The sequence below is a fragment of the Doryrhamphus excisus genome, chromosome 1, assembly GCF_030265055.1.
Source record: "Doryrhamphus excisus isolate RoL2022-K1 chromosome 1, RoL_Dexc_1.0, whole genome shotgun sequence".
In the NCBI taxonomy this organism is placed as follows: domain Eukaryota; kingdom Metazoa; phylum Chordata; class Actinopteri; order Syngnathiformes; family Syngnathidae; genus Doryrhamphus; species Doryrhamphus excisus.
The window spans coordinates 7,290,432-7,309,552 of record NC_080466.1 but is presented as its reverse complement, the minus strand read 5'-3'; the positions used below and the strand labels follow the sequence as shown (position 1 = coordinate 7,309,552).

At 39.9% G+C, this 19,121-nt stretch overlaps 2 protein-coding genes across 8 annotated transcripts in view; one reads left to right on the top strand and one right to left on the bottom strand.

Moving 5' to 3' along the window:
* grin2bb (glutamate receptor, ionotropic, N-methyl D-aspartate 2B, genome duplicate b) overlaps nt 1-6,455 on the top strand; it is a 95,079-nt gene extending 88,624 nt beyond the window's left edge. For 5 of the 7 annotated variants that reach the window (XM_058069447.1, XM_058069446.1, XM_058069445.1 and 2 more), the window contains one exon: nt 306-6,455. In XM_058069447.1, coding sequence (XP_057925430.1) covers nt 306-2,666 — 2,361 coding nt within the window. In that variant the 3' untranslated portion in view covers nt 2,667-6,455. The remainder of the gene's footprint in view (nt 1-305) is intronic. The other 2 variants (XM_058069451.1, XM_058069450.1) reach the window with 2 other exon arrangements.
* A 5,407-nt stretch (nt 6,456-11,862) lies between these two features.
* si:ch211-243a20.3 (uncharacterized protein LOC100151507 homolog) lies at nt 11,863-14,975 on the bottom strand. Its single transcript, XM_058086238.1, has 4 exons — nt 14,874-14,975; nt 13,369-13,491; nt 13,155-13,284; nt 11,863-12,395 (listed from the first exon to the last, which is right to left on the bottom strand). The coding sequence occupies exons 1-4, from the start codon at nt 14,899-14,901 to the stop codon at nt 12,131-12,133; spliced, it is 546 nt and encodes a 181-aa protein (XP_057942221.1). The 5' UTR covers nt 14,902-14,975; the 3' UTR covers nt 11,863-12,130.
* Between the last annotated feature and the right edge of the window lie 4,146 nt (nt 14,976-19,121).

Genomic DNA, 19,121 nt, shown 5'->3' with positions numbered 1-19,121 from the left:
TCTGAAACAACAAATGAGTGGTATATTTCTGAGTTTCCACAATGACATTGTGGAAACGGCCCGGAGGAAACTGCAAATTTCCTCACACACGTTTGACTTCATGCTCAAATGCTCACAGGGAATTAAGATTTAACCAACCCATCGTGACAGACACTTTCACTAATCCTTCTCTAAATGATGAAGTTTTGGGTTCTGGGCTCATACCTTCTTATTCTCACTCTTGCTCCTTCTTCTCCCACATCATCTTTCTTGCCCTTCCTTTCTCCCTTGACCTCCCCACGCATCAATCAATTCCCATATTCCAGGGTATCTACAGCTGCATCCATGGCGTTCAAATAGAAGAAAACAAGTCTACCATTGACTCGCCTTCGTCGAGCATAAAGAAGAACATGAACAACACCCATTCGAACATCTTGCGATTGCTCCGCACTGCCAAAGACATGACTGCAGTGCCAGGCATTAATGGTTCTCCGCACGCGGCCCTGGAATACAATCACGGTGGTCGTGAGTCTGCCATCTATGACATCCAGGAGCACCGGCGCAGTCTCGTGGGGCACCCCGCAGACTGTAAGTCAGCACCGCCCTATTTACAAGAGGACAACATGTTCACTGACTACATCAGCGAGGTGGAGAGGACTTTTGGGAACTTGCCCCTGAAGGACAACAACTTGTACCAGGACCCTTACCGGCACCACCACCCTGTCTCAGCTTTGGGTATGTCCGGCCCCCCACCTAATAGGCCGCGTAGCTTAGGCAGCGCTAGCTCTTTGGAAGGGGGCATGTTCGATTGCGAAAGTTTGGGGGGAGGAGTAGCACCCATCTTTACCACACAGCCCCGCCCCTCCATGACTCACAGGAATACCAATAAGTTTGACCTGATTGCAGGTCACCCCCCTGCGGATTCCAACCAGGTTGGGTTCAAGGGAAGCAATGTGTACGGGAGGTTTTCCTTCAAAGGAGGTGCATCCAGCACAGGGCTCATCGGGGGTCACGAGAGGTACTGTGGTGGAGGTGGGGGCGGGGGAGGTTCAGGGGGTGACGATGGAAACATTCGCTCTGACGTGTCGGATATCTCCACTCACACTGTCACCTACGGCAACCTGGAGGGCAACGCCAAACGTCATAAACAGTACAGGGACAGCCTGAAAAAGAGGCCAGCCTCAGCCAAGTGCAGACGGGAGCAGGACGAGATAGAGCTGAGCGGATTCAGGAGGAGACCCCACCACCACACCGTCCACCACCACTTCCCTCACGGGCCCCTGGCACACCGCACCATCTCACCTCCACTGGAGCGGAAGCGAGGAGGGGGTAACTCTTCACCTTATTTATTCCGCAAAGACAAAGAGAACTTGAGGGAATTTTATGCTGACCAATTCCGCTCTCAGGAGGGCAAGTGGGAGCAGGAGGGTGGAAGTGGAGGAAGTGGTGTGGGCGTCGGTAGCGGTGGTGGTATCTGTAGAAGTTTAGTTCCTGTGGAGGACTTTCTCAAAGGTAAAGTCAAGAAGCAAGAGTCTAAAGGTGGTCTTGGGTCAGTGTCGGCAGGTCAGCAGGCCCACACCTGCTGGGAGAAGGCAGTTTCTGGACTGGGAGGAGGAGGCATAGCTGGAGGTGACTGGGAATGTCGGAACTGCCACAGTGTGTGTCACCACGGTGGAGGTTTAGGAGGTTCATGTCCAGCTAGCGGGGTTGGGGGGACCGGCAGTCGCCCAAGCTCTGCTAGCTGCAAACGCTGTGACTCCTGTAAGATTCAGCCGAGCAACCTTTACAACATCAGCGAGGATAACAACATGGTGTTCTCTGGAGGGAAGAATAACTTAGGAGGGGGTCAACCGCAAACTCAGGCACAGCGCAGGAAGCTCGGGCCAGGTGGGAGGGTCTTAAGGAGACAACATTCTTATGACACCTTTGTGGATCTGCAGAGGGAGGGGTCAGGACGCATGGGAGGGGTCGGCGGGGGTAGCGGTGGCCAATTTGGCCAGCCCCGAAGCGTGAGCCTGAAAGACAAAGACCGCTACATGGAGGGCCCCAGCCCTTACGCTCATATGTTTGAGAGGTATTCGGGGGAAAGAGAGTCCCCCGTGTTTGGAGGAATAGGTGGAGACAGGGCAAAAGGAGGCTCCTCCTTTAGTTTGTTCCGTGGAGGCGAAGGCGGGTTGCATCGGAGGTCAGTGGGGGAGAGAGACCTAAGAGACAGGGACAGGGCTATGATGGGAGGGAGCGGTGGTGGTGATAGCAGAGGCACCGGGACTTACTCCTTGTCTAAATCTCTCTACCCAGATAAGGTGAACCAGAACCCCTTCATCCCAACCTTCGGCGATGACCAGTGTCTTTTACACGGTGCCAAACCGTACTACATCAAAAAGCCACAGACGCCGCAACAACAACAGCAGCAGCAGCTACTCAACAACAACCGAGGAGGAGGGGACTTCCGGGGCTCCATGGGGGCGGCTTCTTATTTGCCCGCATCGGCCACGGCCGGGGTCATGTCCAATGTAGCCCCCAGGTTCCCTAAAGATCTGTGTCTGAGCGGGATGGGCAACCACCTGGGGGCCAACAAGCTCATGCCTGGGGGCCGGGACACATTAGGTTTGGGGCAGAGACCCTTCAACGGTGCCAGCAATGGACACGTCTATGAAAAGCTCTCCAGCATAGAGTCAGACGTCTGAGGGAAGTTAGTGGCCAGAAGAAACGGGCGAAGACAAGAAATGAGAAAAAGATCCAATGAAGAAAACCAGCGCTGTGCAGTGTCCTCTTTGTGTGAAGATAAGGTGACAACACCAATGGGTTTTGTTCTCACGCCACTAAACGGAACAGTTTGGACAATGAGGATGCTCGAAGCCAACCTGTGGTCCAGCCCGGCGGATGGCACATTTTTTTAGCGAGAAGGGAAGATTGTGGTGCTGGGAAGGAGGTAGGGATAGACAGATGGAGGAGGGTGGGAGGGCAAGCAAGGCTCTCTTTCTAAGCTCATTGTTCCAAAACACAATTTTTGTTACACAACGGTTAATACAATCAACACTGCTGAAAGTAACAGGGTAAATTAACAACAATTGTACCAATAGTGTTAATATTATTGCTGAGTATTTCTCAAGTGTTTCAAGATGATTGGTTTGGGGTGTTTTTCCAATTTGATTTCTTCAAGTAGTACTTCTAGTTGTTTCTTAGCTTATGAATTTGACAGGAGAGTTGTGGACCATCTCTGATATTTTGGGCACTCCTGTCATTTTTGATTCTTCTTTGCGATTAATTCTATCTTCACGTTTGATTTTTTTTTTTTTTCTAAAAGTATTGTGATGTGTATGTGACAAAAAGGCATGATTTGCTAAGTACAATGTACTTAATTGATTACTTTTTCAAAGCTCTTTTGCAAACTGCACAAGCAACATCATCATACTGATTTGCCCTTCCTTCTTATTTGCTTTTTTTTTTTTTCCTCACCAAAAGGGTCTCACATTTGGAGCTGGATGTGCCTTAAAGGATTAATGTTTCACCTGCAGCCAGTTTGTTCCAATGTCAGGGTAAAATCTGCTGGAATTGCATAAAAAAGCAGTTAGTGTGACAATGACAAACATTCAGGCAATTGAGTTTAAATACATGAAAATAAAAAATGGAGAGGACCGTTTTCAAATCTGATCCTTCAAAAAAATCTAAAAAAAAATTATAAAATATCATCTTTATCAACTGACTCTTTCTAAACCTTAAATTCATTCGAACATAAATCATCACCCGCTTTCTGCTTTTAATGCATTTTCATTGACTCAATTGGCCATGACACACTTTTTGGTGTTCAAGACAGAGTGAGACCTCTGTTGCTGGGTTGAGCAGCTCTGCATGTTAATTCTGTCATAATTAAGGCTTTATTATGCCTGCTGTGTTGGATGGCAAAAAGCTCATGTTAGATCAGGGTTGTCACGACCGAGCCATAACGAGTATTACTACTGTATTTTCTATGCTGGAAAGGCACTGTTCGTTGTTAACAACACGGCTCGAAACCCGTGTTACCTGCTATTTTAAGGAATCACTTGACATTTTCAGAAAGAAGCTTTTTTTTATTTTAATGAGTCACAAGGAAATACCTGAAAATGAAGCTACAGTCAGCTTGCTGTGAAGAGCGGAAACTCACACAAGTGCAGAGTAAAGTCTGGATATAGACACCTGAAATCCAAACTAATGTCAAATGCTTGTTTTTCAGAGTAAAAATTGTTTGTGTGTTTTTTTCTGAAGCTTTGCTTGCAGATTTAGCATTTTTTTAAACTACCTGGACAAACTCTATTTTCGCACTTCTTTTTCTGAAATGCTACCCAAACTCAAATTCAGTGGAACCTCCAAATTTCGCTTTCATTTCCACTTTTTTTCCATGGAGATCAATTCATTCATTGTTGTGATTGTACCTCCTTGCACTTATTAATGATGTTTTTGCACAATAAAAATCAACACAAAGACTTCAAATAATCCGCAAATTCAGGAAAGTTGCACAAATTGTGTTGAATTATGAAGTGATGGCATACAGGAAGTTACATAAGGTGAGCTGTTTGGTCACCCTTTTATTGTTTATTCGTTGTTCATTGAGCCATTAGATTGACCGGTATTTAAGTTAGCGTTAGCTTATTAAGTTAGCGTTGCCAAAAATGGACAAAAAGCCAAAGAAAAAGCAAAACCTATGCACGGAGTTAATCCGCTAACACTTGCCGAGTTGACTTCTCGTAAAATCAGGGACGTCATGCCCAACAGTTGTTCTAATACCGAAGTCTTTATGACTTGAGAGGGCACAATTTTCCCCGAAATATTGGTAACATTCTAAACGTTAACAAACATTTGACCTCAGGTTCCTGTGTCAGTCTGTTTTTGGAATTTCAAACATTTTTGTCTTTGCTTAAACGGGAAATTTTAAATTTAAAGTTTCACAAATTGTAATAACACTGACAAGGACAATAGCGAGGACCGTAACATTCGGAAATTGTCGCGCCACTGCTCTTCAAAGTGAAGCAGTATTGTATAAAATCCCTTAAAGGGGACCTATATGCTATTTTTTAGCCTTTGTATTGAGTTGTGTAATAACCCGCACGGAAACCTTTTTAGATTTTCCAGAATCTGCACCTATTCCAGCTGTATTCCTTTGACTTGTGCTTCCTGCCAAAACGGTCTATTTTAATTTATTCCACCCACTGCCCACCTCCATTCATGTAATTGGTCACATGGCCAAAGTGTTCTATGAACCATATAAGGAAATCCGCGCCTCTGTGACATCACAAAGGGGCAGTTTTACCACGCCTTTTGAAACAGAGCATTTTCAGCCATCCCAAACTTCTTTTAGGGCTCACTTCCAAATGCGTAAACCTCATTATCTGAAACTTTGGCATCGTTGAACACCAGAATACAACATTCTAACTACATCTATAGGTCAGAAAAGTGGAAAAAGCATAATAGGTCCCCTCTAAGTCAAATACATCTACTCAACTTTAGCCATTAACTTAGTCAGCCATTGTAGGCGGAACTTAACTTGTTGAACATTTGTGCGCCGATCAACCAATCAGGACTTGACGCATGCAAGCTGGCACTGAGAACCAAATCAGACGTCTGATAGGCTAAGAAAAACGGTTGATAACAGGTAACAGCACGCCTGATTCCTGAAGGAATTGACATCGACTGGAAGAACTGCAGCCAAGAAACACGACAAAATGAATAATAGGCTTTTGGGAATAAATTAATATCATTTAATGGAACATACATACTGGAACATACATTTGAAATATAGGTCAGGGCTTCTGGTACTGGTTAGGCCAGCAGAGAAGGCCTTAAGTGCCCCCTTAATCAGCAGACAGGAAAGACAGGACATTTTTGCACAACTTTGCGGATGTATTTCTTCAACATGTTCATTGACTTTGGAGGTTCCACTGTGTTTGTCGTTAATATTTTTTCTCATCGGGTATAGTTTGAGTGGAAAAACTTTGATTACTATTACAATTGGACAAAAAAAGCAGGAAATATGTTATTAAAAATAATTTATATATTATTTTGGCTCTAAAAACATTAAATGTAAAGCACACCAGCTAGTTTCTTGCACATCCTTGTCACAAATTTCGAGCACCTTTTATTTCTTCTCTTGGTTGACAAGTCAGTATGTATGATACAAAGCATGTATACACATTTCTTTTTTTATGCTTCTACAATTTTAACTTTGTGCCCAAAAAACTGGGTGTATTTTAATAGCTACTTTTTATTTTCATTTTTTGGAAATGTCATTGCTACTGATCAGTGTTGTAGGTGTGTTTGTGTGCTCGTCCTTGCAAAAATAACCCACCAATATGCCACACACACACACACACAATACAAAATAAACACGGTCAAATTGCTGCAAATGTCACCAAAACATGGTTATTGATGATTTGTGGAGGCTCGATATTTTTCAACAAGGTGGAGGCTTTGCTCGCTGTCACTGAAGAAGCCTTTTTTCATACTTTTCCTCTTTTATCCTTTTTTTAAATAATATTTCAGTACATGATTTCTGTTGTCGTATGTGCCTGAATTTGTACGCTTGATTACCTCTGTGTGTATGCGTGTGTGTGTGTGTCTGAGTGTGTGTGAGAAATACCCACTTATTTTATATGTACTATACATCATGTAAATAATGGCGCTCATGGACTTTTGATAAAAACCTGTACAAACGGCAAGGAAAAGGTCTATTTCAGATCAATCTTAGATTCGTAGGTGTCCCTTGCTAAATTGTTTTGTAACGACTTCAGGATGCATTCTGTGCAGTTGTTTATTATCACACAGAAAGTGCACATTTACTGGGTCGGTTTTAGCCCAACAAAGACGTTTCTTAAAAAAAGAAAATGCATGACTCGGTCCACGGGAAGCACAATGTGTTCCGTTTTTGCTCAGTTGTCTTGTTCCTCTTCTGTTTTGGGCCTCGGACGATCGAACAACATCCCAGAGCTGTACAGATTGTGAAAAATGTACATATTCACCTTCACTTTTTTTGTATGGAGATCAATTACTTGTGTGAAGAGATTTGATTGAATATTTAGTTATATTAATAATGAGATTAAAAACACACAGTCCATGTGCTAATAAGTGCTGAGAAATATTATTCTTCTGTCTCTTTGGAATAAAAGTGTTGAGTATTAATAAAAAACATGAAATCTCACACATGCACGTCTATTTATTTGCACAGGTTTCATTGATTTTCCACACTGAATGAATAAACGATATACTTTTAACCCCCAAATTACTGGTCTCCTATTGAGTTAAAGTCACTTTTATTTGTTCAATACATTTTCCTTCAAATGACACAAGGAAGTGACTTTAAAGGGGCCCTTTCATACATTTCATACTCGTTTAAATTGCATTACCATGCACAATTGCCATATCATGAGGTTGGTGAGTTTTTAAGTTATCCATGGTTTCATTTGTATGCCATTCCTAAGTCTTGTGAATGGTCGGGTACGAGAACTTAATGGGATTTTTGGCCCAATGGTGGGTTATTTACCTGTTGCACTCTATTAAAAAAAACTGCATGGACAATGAGTTAGCAATGCATAGGGTGCTTTGTTTCGGCACTTGTTACACTTCAGGCCAAACCAACTTGTTTGTTAAAGACAATTTTGTACTAAAAATTTTAGTTTATGAAAAATAAGCCAATATTTTCAACAAAAACTAAATATATGACTGGACATTTTTTTTATTATTATGTTATTTATAATATACTATATATATAATATATGATATTATTATTTTACAGAGTCCCAAAACTGTTTGTTAATTTTCCCACAAATTGATGCTATTTGATATTATTGTCATGAATATGACATTTATTGAGAATAAATAATCCACTATTGTGATAATATATAATAATAACAACAATAATATATCATTATATGTTATGTATGGCATGTATTTTCCAGTGACTTGCGGTCAGGCAAAGCAGATGAGCCAGACAGAAATTCATGAAAAATACAAAAACTAATAATAACATCACATAAATATGAATTTTTGTACATTGAACTGTATTATAAATGGGTTTTCTTTATGATTCCAATCATTTTCTTAACACGAGGAGTCATCGCATGTCACTGGGTATTTTCTCACTGTCAAACATTTGCAGCATTTCTCAAAATGCTGCCTTTTCAACCGTACTAAAGAGCAGCATTTCTTTTGCCATGTAGCAAATTTCACTTTTAAAGCACACCATTTTGCACTGCTCCATTTGTATTTAATTGTGCAAATTGTATTTTATTATTTGTATTAAACTTCTGAGTAAGAATTGACTGGTGACAAAGGCTGCATCTTCTGTAGGTTTTTTTTTTCCAGATTTTATGCTGCCACCATTTTCAAACAATTTTGGCATACTGGCTTGTTTGTGTGAATGGGCTCACCTTGCTCATTATTAAAGGGGACCCTATTTTTCTTACCCATAAATGTAGAAATAATGTAGTCTTTAACAATGAGAGCAAGCATCCAGCTCTGCATCTTCATGAACTCCCAGGTGAGATTAGACCTGTGATGTGACAAAAAAAAAAAAGTATCGGCGCAGGAGATGCAAACAGCTCACATCAAAGTCTTCCAAAAAAAAACTCCCCTTTGCTCCTCCTTTTTTCAAAAAGCCTCGTCCAGCAAGAGGAGATATTTAAAGACAGCAGCAGGTTTGTTCGCGTATCAATGGCTGCCTTTTTGGGCCAATCTTTACAACACACTAGCTGGACTAATCCTTCATCAGATTACAAGGAACAGCCTGTCCATCATCTTCTCCTTACTGCTTCCCTCCCTATATACAAGCTCCAACACATGTAACTACTTCTTGACAATTAACTGTTACCTAGCAACTGGCTCTTTTTCCACAGAGATGACAGGGAGGAAGAAGGGGAGAGCAGAGAGAATGAGAGATTTATACCCAATTCCCACAGCATCTTAACTGGATGGGATGCAACAATGCATAGACAAAAGCAAAACCAAAATGGAAAGTACAGCCTGATCTTAACGCCCACATGTAGCAGCGAGCGGAGGAGAGGAAAGGAGGAAGAAGAAAGGAAGAGTGGCGGTGCATGCACATGTTGTACAGCTAACCTTATAAGGGGCGGATAGCAGAGGAAATGCAGCAAGTGTGCAGAATTTGAAATAAATAGACCAAGAAGGGACAAGCTACAAGTGGAGATGTAGGAGGAGAGAAAACGGTTGCCGTAGAAACACTTGGCAAAGTTTTATGAAGACTAAGAGCGTGTGTGTGTGTGTGTGTGTGTGTGTGCCCCCAAACATCCACACACACGTCCAGTGGCAATCCTTGAAGACTGTAATTATATGAACAGAAAATAGGCAGCTTCTGTCGGCCCTTTGACAACAGTTCCTGACTTTTAAGTGAGAAGGAAATCAGATGATTATCATAACACTTTGACAGTCGTCAAGCGGTGCAAATCTGGTTAAAAAAGTGTTTAACTTCATGTCAAATTGTGGCTTGCAAGCGACCGCTGTCGCCTTGTGACTGAAAAGTGGAATAGCAATAGCTCACATAAGTTGTATTTGTCTTATTGAATACTGGATATGTTCCGTTTCTTGTATTAAATAACTGTTATGGACTTTTTTTGTTTCAGGAAGGCCTTCTGAAGAAGCCTGCAGATGACAGTCCAAAGGTAAAAAAAAAAAAAAATGAAATAGTAATGACAAATAATTTCAATATGACTGACTTTATAGTTTAAAGTTTATTTAAGTGTATTTACTTTACAAAAGTAAAGAAAAAATGGCAGCTCATATGAAATAATTTTAACAAGTTAGTTAAATATAATCAACAATTTTAAATTATTTTCCCTGCTTACGAGAGTTTCAAATTAAAGAGGACCTATTATTATTATGCTCATTTTTTTTACCCTTTGTATTGACTTGTAGTCTCCTGTAGAGCAGCTACACACAATAACCTGCACAGAAATATTTTTAGATTTTGCAGAATCTGCATCTATTCCAGCTGTATTTCCTCGGATTTGTGCTTTAGTAAGCCTGGTGATTTAACACAATAAGTAATAATAATAAGAACACAATAAGTCATTCAGCTAAACGTACCAATATCCTGAATTTCCTTGCAAGTTGCATGACTAATTACTATGGAATATTTATATGCCAAATGTATTGATAGAATTTGACCCATGAATACCTTCCATGAGTCAAACAGTTTTGCTGAGTGATGTTAATGTTTATGTTTTTGACCTGTTAGTTAGATATATTTATGATTATATTTATGACTTTTTTTGTTGTATTCACAACAGCATGGATCATAGGCTTTTTAAGCGAGATAGCAAAGTAATTAAAGAGGTTGACAATTTTGTGTATTTGGGGTCATGCGTTAACATCAAAGGCACCAGCAGATCGGCAATCAGAAGGATGTTAGCGATGGCAAGGGGATGGATTGCAGAGATCGGCCATTATCTGGAAAAGCAGAGGGATTAGTATAGCTCTCAAGGTCCGTTTGCTAAGCGCTAATTTTTCCCATCGCTACTTAAGTGAGTGAGTCATGGAAAATGCTGAAAAATGCCGAGAAGTGGAAATGTGGTGCTACCGACAAATTCTGGGGATCCGTCATGGACAGCGAGAAGGACAAAAGATAGGCGGAGGGGTTTGTCGTGTGCAGTTCCATCAAGCATCACACAAGCTGCATTACTTGGGCCATGTGATGCGGCGTATAGTGGACTTGAGAAGGTGATAATGTATGGCAAGGTCACTGGAAAAATAGGGCAGGGCAGGCCTCCTGCGTCGTCGTGGCTTGGAGACATTAAGAAGTGGACCAGCATGGGCTTGGCACATCAGATGGAGGGCAGAGAGGATGGAGGTGTATTGTGATGGGCACACTATTGCAATAGGTGATTAAATCCATTAATTTAGTCATTTTAATTGGCTTTGAGAGACGTGCAATGGCCTACTTATTGGTCACACAGTCAGGGTTCAAATCTCCATTTAGGCATGTCTTTGTGGAGTTTTCATACTTGTACGTGGGTTTTCTTCAGGTACTTCAGTTTTCCATAAATATGCATGTTCGGTTAATAGGAGACTCTAAATTGTCAGTAGGTGTGAATGTAAGTATTAATTGTTTGTCCTTATGTGCCCTGATTTGTCTGGCAAGGTACATCCTGGACTCTTGCCCAAAGTCAGCTGGGATAGGCTCCAGCAACCCCAATGATAAGCAGTAGAAAATGAGTGAATGAATGATAATGCCATGTCATGTCTCCCTACTGTGTGTGTGTGTGTGTGTGTGTGTGTGTCTAGTATGTAGGGCGGGAGGGAGGGGCTTTCTTAGTATTTGTTTTTCCTTTTAATTGTGGTAATTGTTTTTAATTCTGTAAAGCACTTTGTGTTGCATGTCTTTGCAGGAAAAGTGCTTTACAAATAAAGTTGATTTGATTTGATAATTGGCTTTGATTTTCGGCACACAAACCTCCATAAATCCCAAAGTGATTACCAGTGCCATCTTGTGGAAGAAATATTGCATTGCAAAGACTGGAACTTTTACCCGTCAGTTAAATATAACATTTATTTATTTATTTATTTTTAGCTATTAAATGTTATTCTTATTTGGAACATGAACTTGCTTAAGTCACTTCAATAAGTCAATAATTATTTTTTGTGCCAAACCTAAGAGCTATTTAATAAATTACTTTATTATAACTTTAATTGACTTGAATTTTTGGCTCAAAAACTACAGATAACAAACTGATTGATAATCCCATTTTATGGCAGGAACATGGCATAGCAAAGGCTGCTGAACCTGAATGAGTCAATATACAATTTTATTTTTTCATATATGATTATGTTTCAATTTTTTTTTCAATTTCAAACGTTTGGTTGCATTATGTGTCATACCTTGTTCTGAATGTTCACCTTTTGAATACTCGGGACTGTTTATTCACAAAGACAAAAACAATTCTGATGGTGATTCCAAACCCAAAGTATTTGAAAAGAACAGAACATATTCATATATTCATATTAATTCATACATTATATTCATTCATATTTATGAGGATGACTCATAATGCTTTTTCCTGAATGAAAGAATGCATAAACTCTGTGTACTGTATGTCACATGAAAAAGGAATAGTTCCTCAAAAAAAAAGTAGTTCCTCAATAACAAACCTGTCCGCTCTTCCTTTAGCTATCCACTGTGCACCACCCTCACCTTCCCATTCTTCTTAAACACCTTCACCCTTCGTCTCCTCTTCTTTGGGACTGCCCTCAACTCCGTGTTGTGGCTCTGACGCGCCAAAGCTAGGCCATACCCGTCACCCGCCTCACGGTAGCCATGACGACGCAGGAACGGTTCTAGGGTTGCTAGGCGATGGGAGAGTTCTGTGATACGCAGATGCAGCATGGAGATTTCTCTGAACAGGTCGTTGATTGTCTCTGATAGAGGGCGCACCCTGCAAGAGTTACACAGTACATGGACATGTCAGATGGGTTCCATCCCAGTCAAAAAAACATATCACATAGCTACAACACCAGTCAACCACCAGGCCACTGAATCATTCCATCATTCATGCCAGGTCAGCTGAGTGAACCACTACACTATCAAATGGCTTCAAATAATATCCTGACAGAGTAATAATGTAATAACAATGGAATACAGTATAGCAGGACCTTGAAGTCGTACCCCAAAGTAGTACAATTATGAATGCAACGTCACACGGAACACCTACGAAGTTCTTGGGACTTCCGCTTGGATTATTTACATTTTTTAAAGTTTTTTACATTGGAAAAATCTTGCGGCACACCACTAACCACTAGGGCTGGGTTAAACGATTATTTTTGTAATTGATTGATCTAGAAAATTGTTCTTCAATGAATTGATTAATCTAACGATTCTTTTTAAAATCCGATTTGATTCGATTATCTCCCCATAATTTGAACTATATAGCAATTAATGCTAATTTGTCTCCATGAATAAAACACAAATTTCTTCTTTCTCATATATTTTTATTAACAATTAAAAAAATAATAATTGTATTGAACAATACAACAATAAAGTGCACAATAGAATCCTATAATTAAAAAAAGAATAAATTAAACTTTCTTTCAATAAATAAAAGTATAAATAATAAACAAAATATAAACATAAAATAAAAAATAAATAACAGCAGTGTATGTGTGTGCGTGTTCCTGCAAGACCACTTTATCTTTACCTGGAGTAGTCAGGGAGCAGAGTGTTGGGTTTCGAATGCAGCAAAGTCTTGATTTCTTTGAAAATTTGTTTCCCCCACGAATCCAAAACTTTAGTCAAACTTCGTACTGACGCCACGTCGACTCTGTCAGCTGATGCACAGAAAAACAGACACACACCTTCAATGTAATACCATCCCCCTAAAATCTCTAAATTCCCTTATGTGTGTATTTTACCTCCTTCCCTGTAGTTCCAGTGCCCATAATAATCCAGTTTGTTGTCCGCATCATCCATATGGACCCCTGTTGCCATGGCGGCCACCATCAGCAGCCAGTTAGGATTCATGACCAGCAGACGTGCTTTGTAAAATGCAAGTAAAAGAGGAAAAACTCAACAACAATCCAAATATTTAGTAAACAATATATTTCTTCATTGAGTGACCAAGTTCAAGGTTAGGCAGAGAGTACCAGAGTATGCATCAGGGGTCAGGGGTCTTAAACACGCGGCCCGCGGGCCAAATGTGGCCCGCAGGACACTAGTTTGAGGCCCCCGCCTTGATATGAAAGTTTAATGTTAGTGCGGCCCGCACAAGTTTGATATGGATGCTGTATGGTATCATGTACCCAGAAAAAATTATTATTACGTTTGATTAATGTTCATGTTAAAGGTTAAATAACTGTTAATAGTTATCCTCCCTATCCGTGTGGAAGTGGTGAGTTTTTGGCTATTTAAGTTTAAAGGAAATAACTTGAAGGCTACCGTTTAGGTCGCTAGCTCTCTAGTTTGAAAGTTAGCATGTGTCTCAAGACCCTGCAGTTGCGCAATATGTAGTAAATAAAAAAAGTATAAATGTGACTATAGTCGTGTTTTGTCATGTCTACAGGGCTCTAATAATGCTTTGTTCATTTTAATCTGAAAAAAATAATTTGTCTACCGACCAACTATATGTGGTTTCTTAAGTTTTTATTATTTGCCATTTTATTATTATTATTATATTTATTTATTTATTACTGATTGATTGATTTTCTTTATTCTTGATTTATTTATTTTTATCTTATTTTGTGCAGAAAAATAAAAATTAAGATATTTGAGAACAGTGGAATGTTTTATCAGAGCTTTTATTGTAGAAAATCGGAACCAAAGCACTGAAAAAGTTTGTATATTTTTCTGTTTTTAATAAATGCGTTTTTTTTTTTGTTGTTTTTTGGAAAACCTGATGCAGCCCAGCCTTGCCCAGCTACCCTAGCTCCAGTGGCCCCCCAGGTAAATTGAGTTTGAGACCCCTGGCATGCATGATAAACTTACATTATTTGGGCCACACCTTTGTAAAGGCAAACCTTTTGATAAAGCTACTATTAGATTGTACGTGCATAACTAATGAGAAAATCCTCATCAAGAACTGAATTAACAGATGCTACACTCTACTGCAATTCAATACAAGATCAGCCTGTTGTTATTGCTACTATTCCATCACCGCAGGTCTAAGTAGAAGGTAAGTGCATGCATCCACATAACAAGAGTGTTTTAATCACAGTGGATCACGGTAATCCTGTGACTCACTGTTTAGGTATTATAGAAGCTTTATAGGCATATGAAGGTGGAGAGGGAAAATGAGCCGTAAACAATAATGCCATCATGGTATTTGTTTCACATCTGGTAAAAACATGTCACTTCCTCACAATCAAGTACTTCGTTAAATACACAACTGCATGCTGTACACATTTGCAGTACACATACTCACAAAATGAGATTGCAACGAGTTCTGACATCAAGTGCCTCTGCCTTCTTCTTTTCCTCTATTTTGTACCAATGTCTTCTCTGAGCAGGTCCGATTGCTGTTTGGAAAATGTTTGGATTCTGGGGAGGTGTGACCCAACTCTCACTCCCTCACTCTGGGTATGCAGGCCGTCCTCCTCTTCGTCACTGACCTCACCTACTCTTATGGACCAGTTAGGGGCATTTTTCATGTGGGTAAACATCAAAACAGAAGCCCTGCCTTTAAAAGCATTTATTTTAAAACCAATAAGGATAAAACATATAGAGAAATTCTACACATATAGCAGGTTGGCCATAATTTACAAAGTTGTAGTTTTTATTATTTGTATTTATTTAGTATATTCTGCTATTAAATTCCTATAAATAACATACTTTCTATTTATTAGACAGCAACAGCTACTCATTTCATTATTTGCAATCAATATCTTTAATACTTTTTGATTAAAAATGTACACATACAAATACCTTTGTAAATTACATTTTTAACAGTGAATTTTTCACTTTAAAATCATTCAATTTGATTAATTTGAACTAAAATATCAGCATAATACATATTTTTCCAATGCATTAAACTATAATTGTTTCATTGTTATCTTTCTAAGCTTGTGAGCATTAGTTCCTCAATAACTACTCTAAATATATATGCCTTATATATGCCTTAGTCATTAGTCCCTCATTATAGTTATTCAGTATACTTGCATATACTTTGATTTCTCAGTAACTACTCTACTCAAGTTCCTCGTTTGTTCTTCATTAGTTCCTCAATAGCTACTCTAAACTTATGTGGCTTAGTCATTAGTTCCATATTAGTTCCTCAGTAACTACTCCAAATGTATGTGCTTTGGTTCCCCAGTAACTACTCTACTCATTGGTTCCTCATTTGTTTGTCATTAACTATTCTATTATTGTATGTGCCTTAGTCATTAATTCCTCATTTGTTCATCAGTTCCTCAGTGACTACTCTGAGTATATGTGCCTTAGTCATTAGTTCCTCATTAGTTATTAAGTAACTACTCTAACTGCATATACTTTGGTTCCTCAGCAACTACTCTACTCATCAGTTCCTCATTTGTTAGTCATTAGTTCCATATTAGTTCCTCAATAGCTACTCTAAATTGATGTGGCTTAGTCATTAGTTCCGTATTAGTTCCTCAGTAACTACTCTAAATTCATGTGCCTTGGTCCCTGAGTAACTAGTCAGTCGTTCTAGTAGTAGTACTAGTAGTCCCTCGTTTGTTCTTCATTAGTTCCCCAGTAACTACTTTAAATGTATGTCCCTTCGTCATTAGTTCCTCATTTGTTCTTCATTAGTTATTTGTTCCTGTTCTACCCTCATGTTGTTAACAGTGAGGAATGAATGTGTGACGTAAACGTGCATGACATATTTGTGTTTGACTGGCATCCAGATGTTATTGCAGTGTTTTTATGTACGGCTTTGTCTGAGAGCGAGAACACACTTGGTGCACAACACACAAGTCCTGTCCAAGTAAGAAAAAAGCAAGAGGAGTGCAGGCCACCAAAAGGAGGAAAGTGTCAAATTAGGAAGGGACAAATGGGGTAACTTCACTTCCATGTGAAAGAGAATGATTGCAGCAACAGAATATCGCTTCTTTCTGCAGCTGGTTTGCATTAGCGACATGCCATGTGTCAGCCTCAGTGGAATTCCTCACACACATTCACACTGCCTGCTTGATTCCTTTTTTTTTCACCATGCGTCTCCTCTCTGCAACACGTACAACACATTGTTCATTTTCCAAAATTACAAAAAGGTCCAATTGTTGGATGTCAAAACAGGGTTTCCCATAAGAAATCATGTGAAGTGAATTCGTCTGTTCCAGGGTGAAATTGGCATAAAATCTATATATTTTATATAAGTACATTTTTTATGTTTGTATGTTTGTAAAAGTCATAAAGACAATTTAAACAAAGAATAATCAAACTAAAGGAAAGTAAAACTACTTGCCATACTTAACTATTTAAAGATTCTTGCAGATAGAAATCGAGAGGAAACAGGAAGTTATTTGCAGACCCATACTGCCATCTATTGGCATTTTATTGCTGGAATGGAGAATGTGATAATGAATTGTATACAGTAAAAAAATATATTATAAATCATGATGTATTGTGGTTGAAAATGGCATATATTCAGGAAATATATTTACATATTTTTTGCCTTCTTAAGCTTAAAATGGCTGAAAGGACAAAAATCTATGTATTTACTATGTACATTTACAGTGAAGAAAATAAGTATTTGAACACCCTGCTATTTTGCTATTTCTCCCACTTAGAAATCATGGAGGGGTCTGAAATTTTCATCGTAGGTGCATGTCCACTGTGAGAGAGATAAACTAAAAAGAAAAATCCAGAAATCACAATGCATGATTTTTTAACAATTTATTTGTGTGATACAGCTGCAAATAAGTATTTGAACACCTGAGAAAATGAATGTTAATATTTGGTACAGTAGCCTTTGTTTGCTATTACAGAGGTCAAACGTTTCCTGTAGTTTTTCACCAGGTTTGCACACACTGCAGGAGGGATCTTGGCCCACTCCTCCACACAGATCTTCTCTAGATCAGTCAGGTTTCTGGGCTGTCGCTGAGAAACACGGAGTTTGAGCTCCCTCCAAAGATTTTCGATTGGGTTCAGGTCTGGAGACTGGCTGGGCCATGCTAGAACCTTGATATGCTTCTTACGGAGCCACTCCTTGGTTTTCCTGGCTGTGTGCTTCGGGTCGTTGTCGTGTTGGAAGACCCAGCCACGACCCATCTTCAATGCTCTGACAGAGGGAAGGAGGTTGTTCCCCAAAATCTCACAATACACGGCCCCAGTCATCCTCTCTTTAATGCAGTGCACTCGTCCTGTCCCATGTGCAGAAAAACACCCCCAAAGCATGATGCTACCACCCCCATGCTTCACAGTAGGGATGGTGTTCTTCGGATTGTACTCTTCATTCTTCTTCCTCCAAACACGCTTATTGGAATTATGACCAAAAAGTTCTATTTTGGTCTCATCTGACCATAAAACTTTCTCCCATGACTCCTCTGTATCATCCAAATGGTCATATGCAAACTTAAGACGGGCCTTGACATGTGCTGGTTTAAGCAGGGGAACCTTTCGTGCCATGCATGATTTCACATCATGACGTCTTAGTGTATTACCTACAGTAACCTTGGAAACGGTGGTCCCAGCTCTTTTCAGGTCATTGACCAAGTCCTGTCGTGTAGTTCTGGGCTGATTCCTCACCTTTCTTAGAATCATTGAGACCCCACGAGGTGATATCTTGCATGGGGCTCCACTCCGATTGAGATTGACCGTCATGTTTAGCTTCTTCCATTTTCTAATGATAGCTCCAACAGTGGACCTTTTTTCACCAAGCTGCTTGGTAATTGCTCCGTAGCCCTTTCCAGCCTTGTGGAGGTGTACAATTTTGTCTCTGGTGTCTTTGGACAGCTCTTTGGTCTTCGCCATGTTACAAGTTAAAGTCTTACTGATTGTATGGGGTGGACAGGTGTCTTTATGCAGCTAACGACCTCAAACAGGTGCATCTGATTCAGGATGATACATGGAGTGCAGGTGGACTTCTAATGGGCAGACTAACAGGTCTTTCAGGGTCAGAATTCTAGATGATACACAGGTGTTCAAATACTTATTTGCAGCTGTATCACACAAATAAATTGTTAAAAAATCATGCATTGTGATTTCTGGATTTTTCTTTTTAGTTTATCTCTCTCACAGTGGACATGCACCTACGATGAAAATTTCAGACCCCTCCATGATTTCTAAGTGGGAGAAATAGCAAAATAGCAGGGTGTTCAAATACTTATTTTCTTCACTGTATTTATATCCACCCTTGGGCATCTCTGTGTGGAGTTTGCATGTTCTCCCCGTGCATGCGTGGGTTTTCTCCGGGTACTCCGGTTTCCTTCCACATTCCAAAAACATGCTAGGTTAATTGGTGACTCCAAATTGTCCATAGGTATGAATGTGAGTGTGAATGGTTGTTTGTCTATATGTGCCCTGTGATTGGCTGGCGACCAGTCTAGGGTGTACCCCGCCTTACGCCCGAAGACAGCTGGGATAGGCTCCAGCACCCCCCGCGACCCTCGTGAGGAAAAGCAGTAGAAAATGAATGAATGAATGAATGAATTTATTTATATTACAGTACTAAAATATATCTTATACTGTATATGTGTCATTCTCTTGAAAGGAG

What these genes read in the sequence shown, in the direction of transcription:
- si:ch211-243a20.3 (XM_058086238.1), bottom strand. Translation starts at nt 14,901, where the DNA reads ATGTCAGAACTCGTTGCAATCTCATTTT. An exon ending in CTGGAACTACAGGGAAGGAG is followed by an intron (nt 13,285 to 13,368) that starts GTAAAATACACA and finishes TCTGTGCATCAG; the next exon opens with CTGACAGAGTCGACGTGGCG. An exon ending in CTGCTCCCTGACTACTCCAG is followed by an intron (nt 12,396 to 13,154) that starts GTAAAGATAAAG and finishes TAACTCTTGCAG; the next exon opens with GGTGCGCCCTCTATCAGAGA.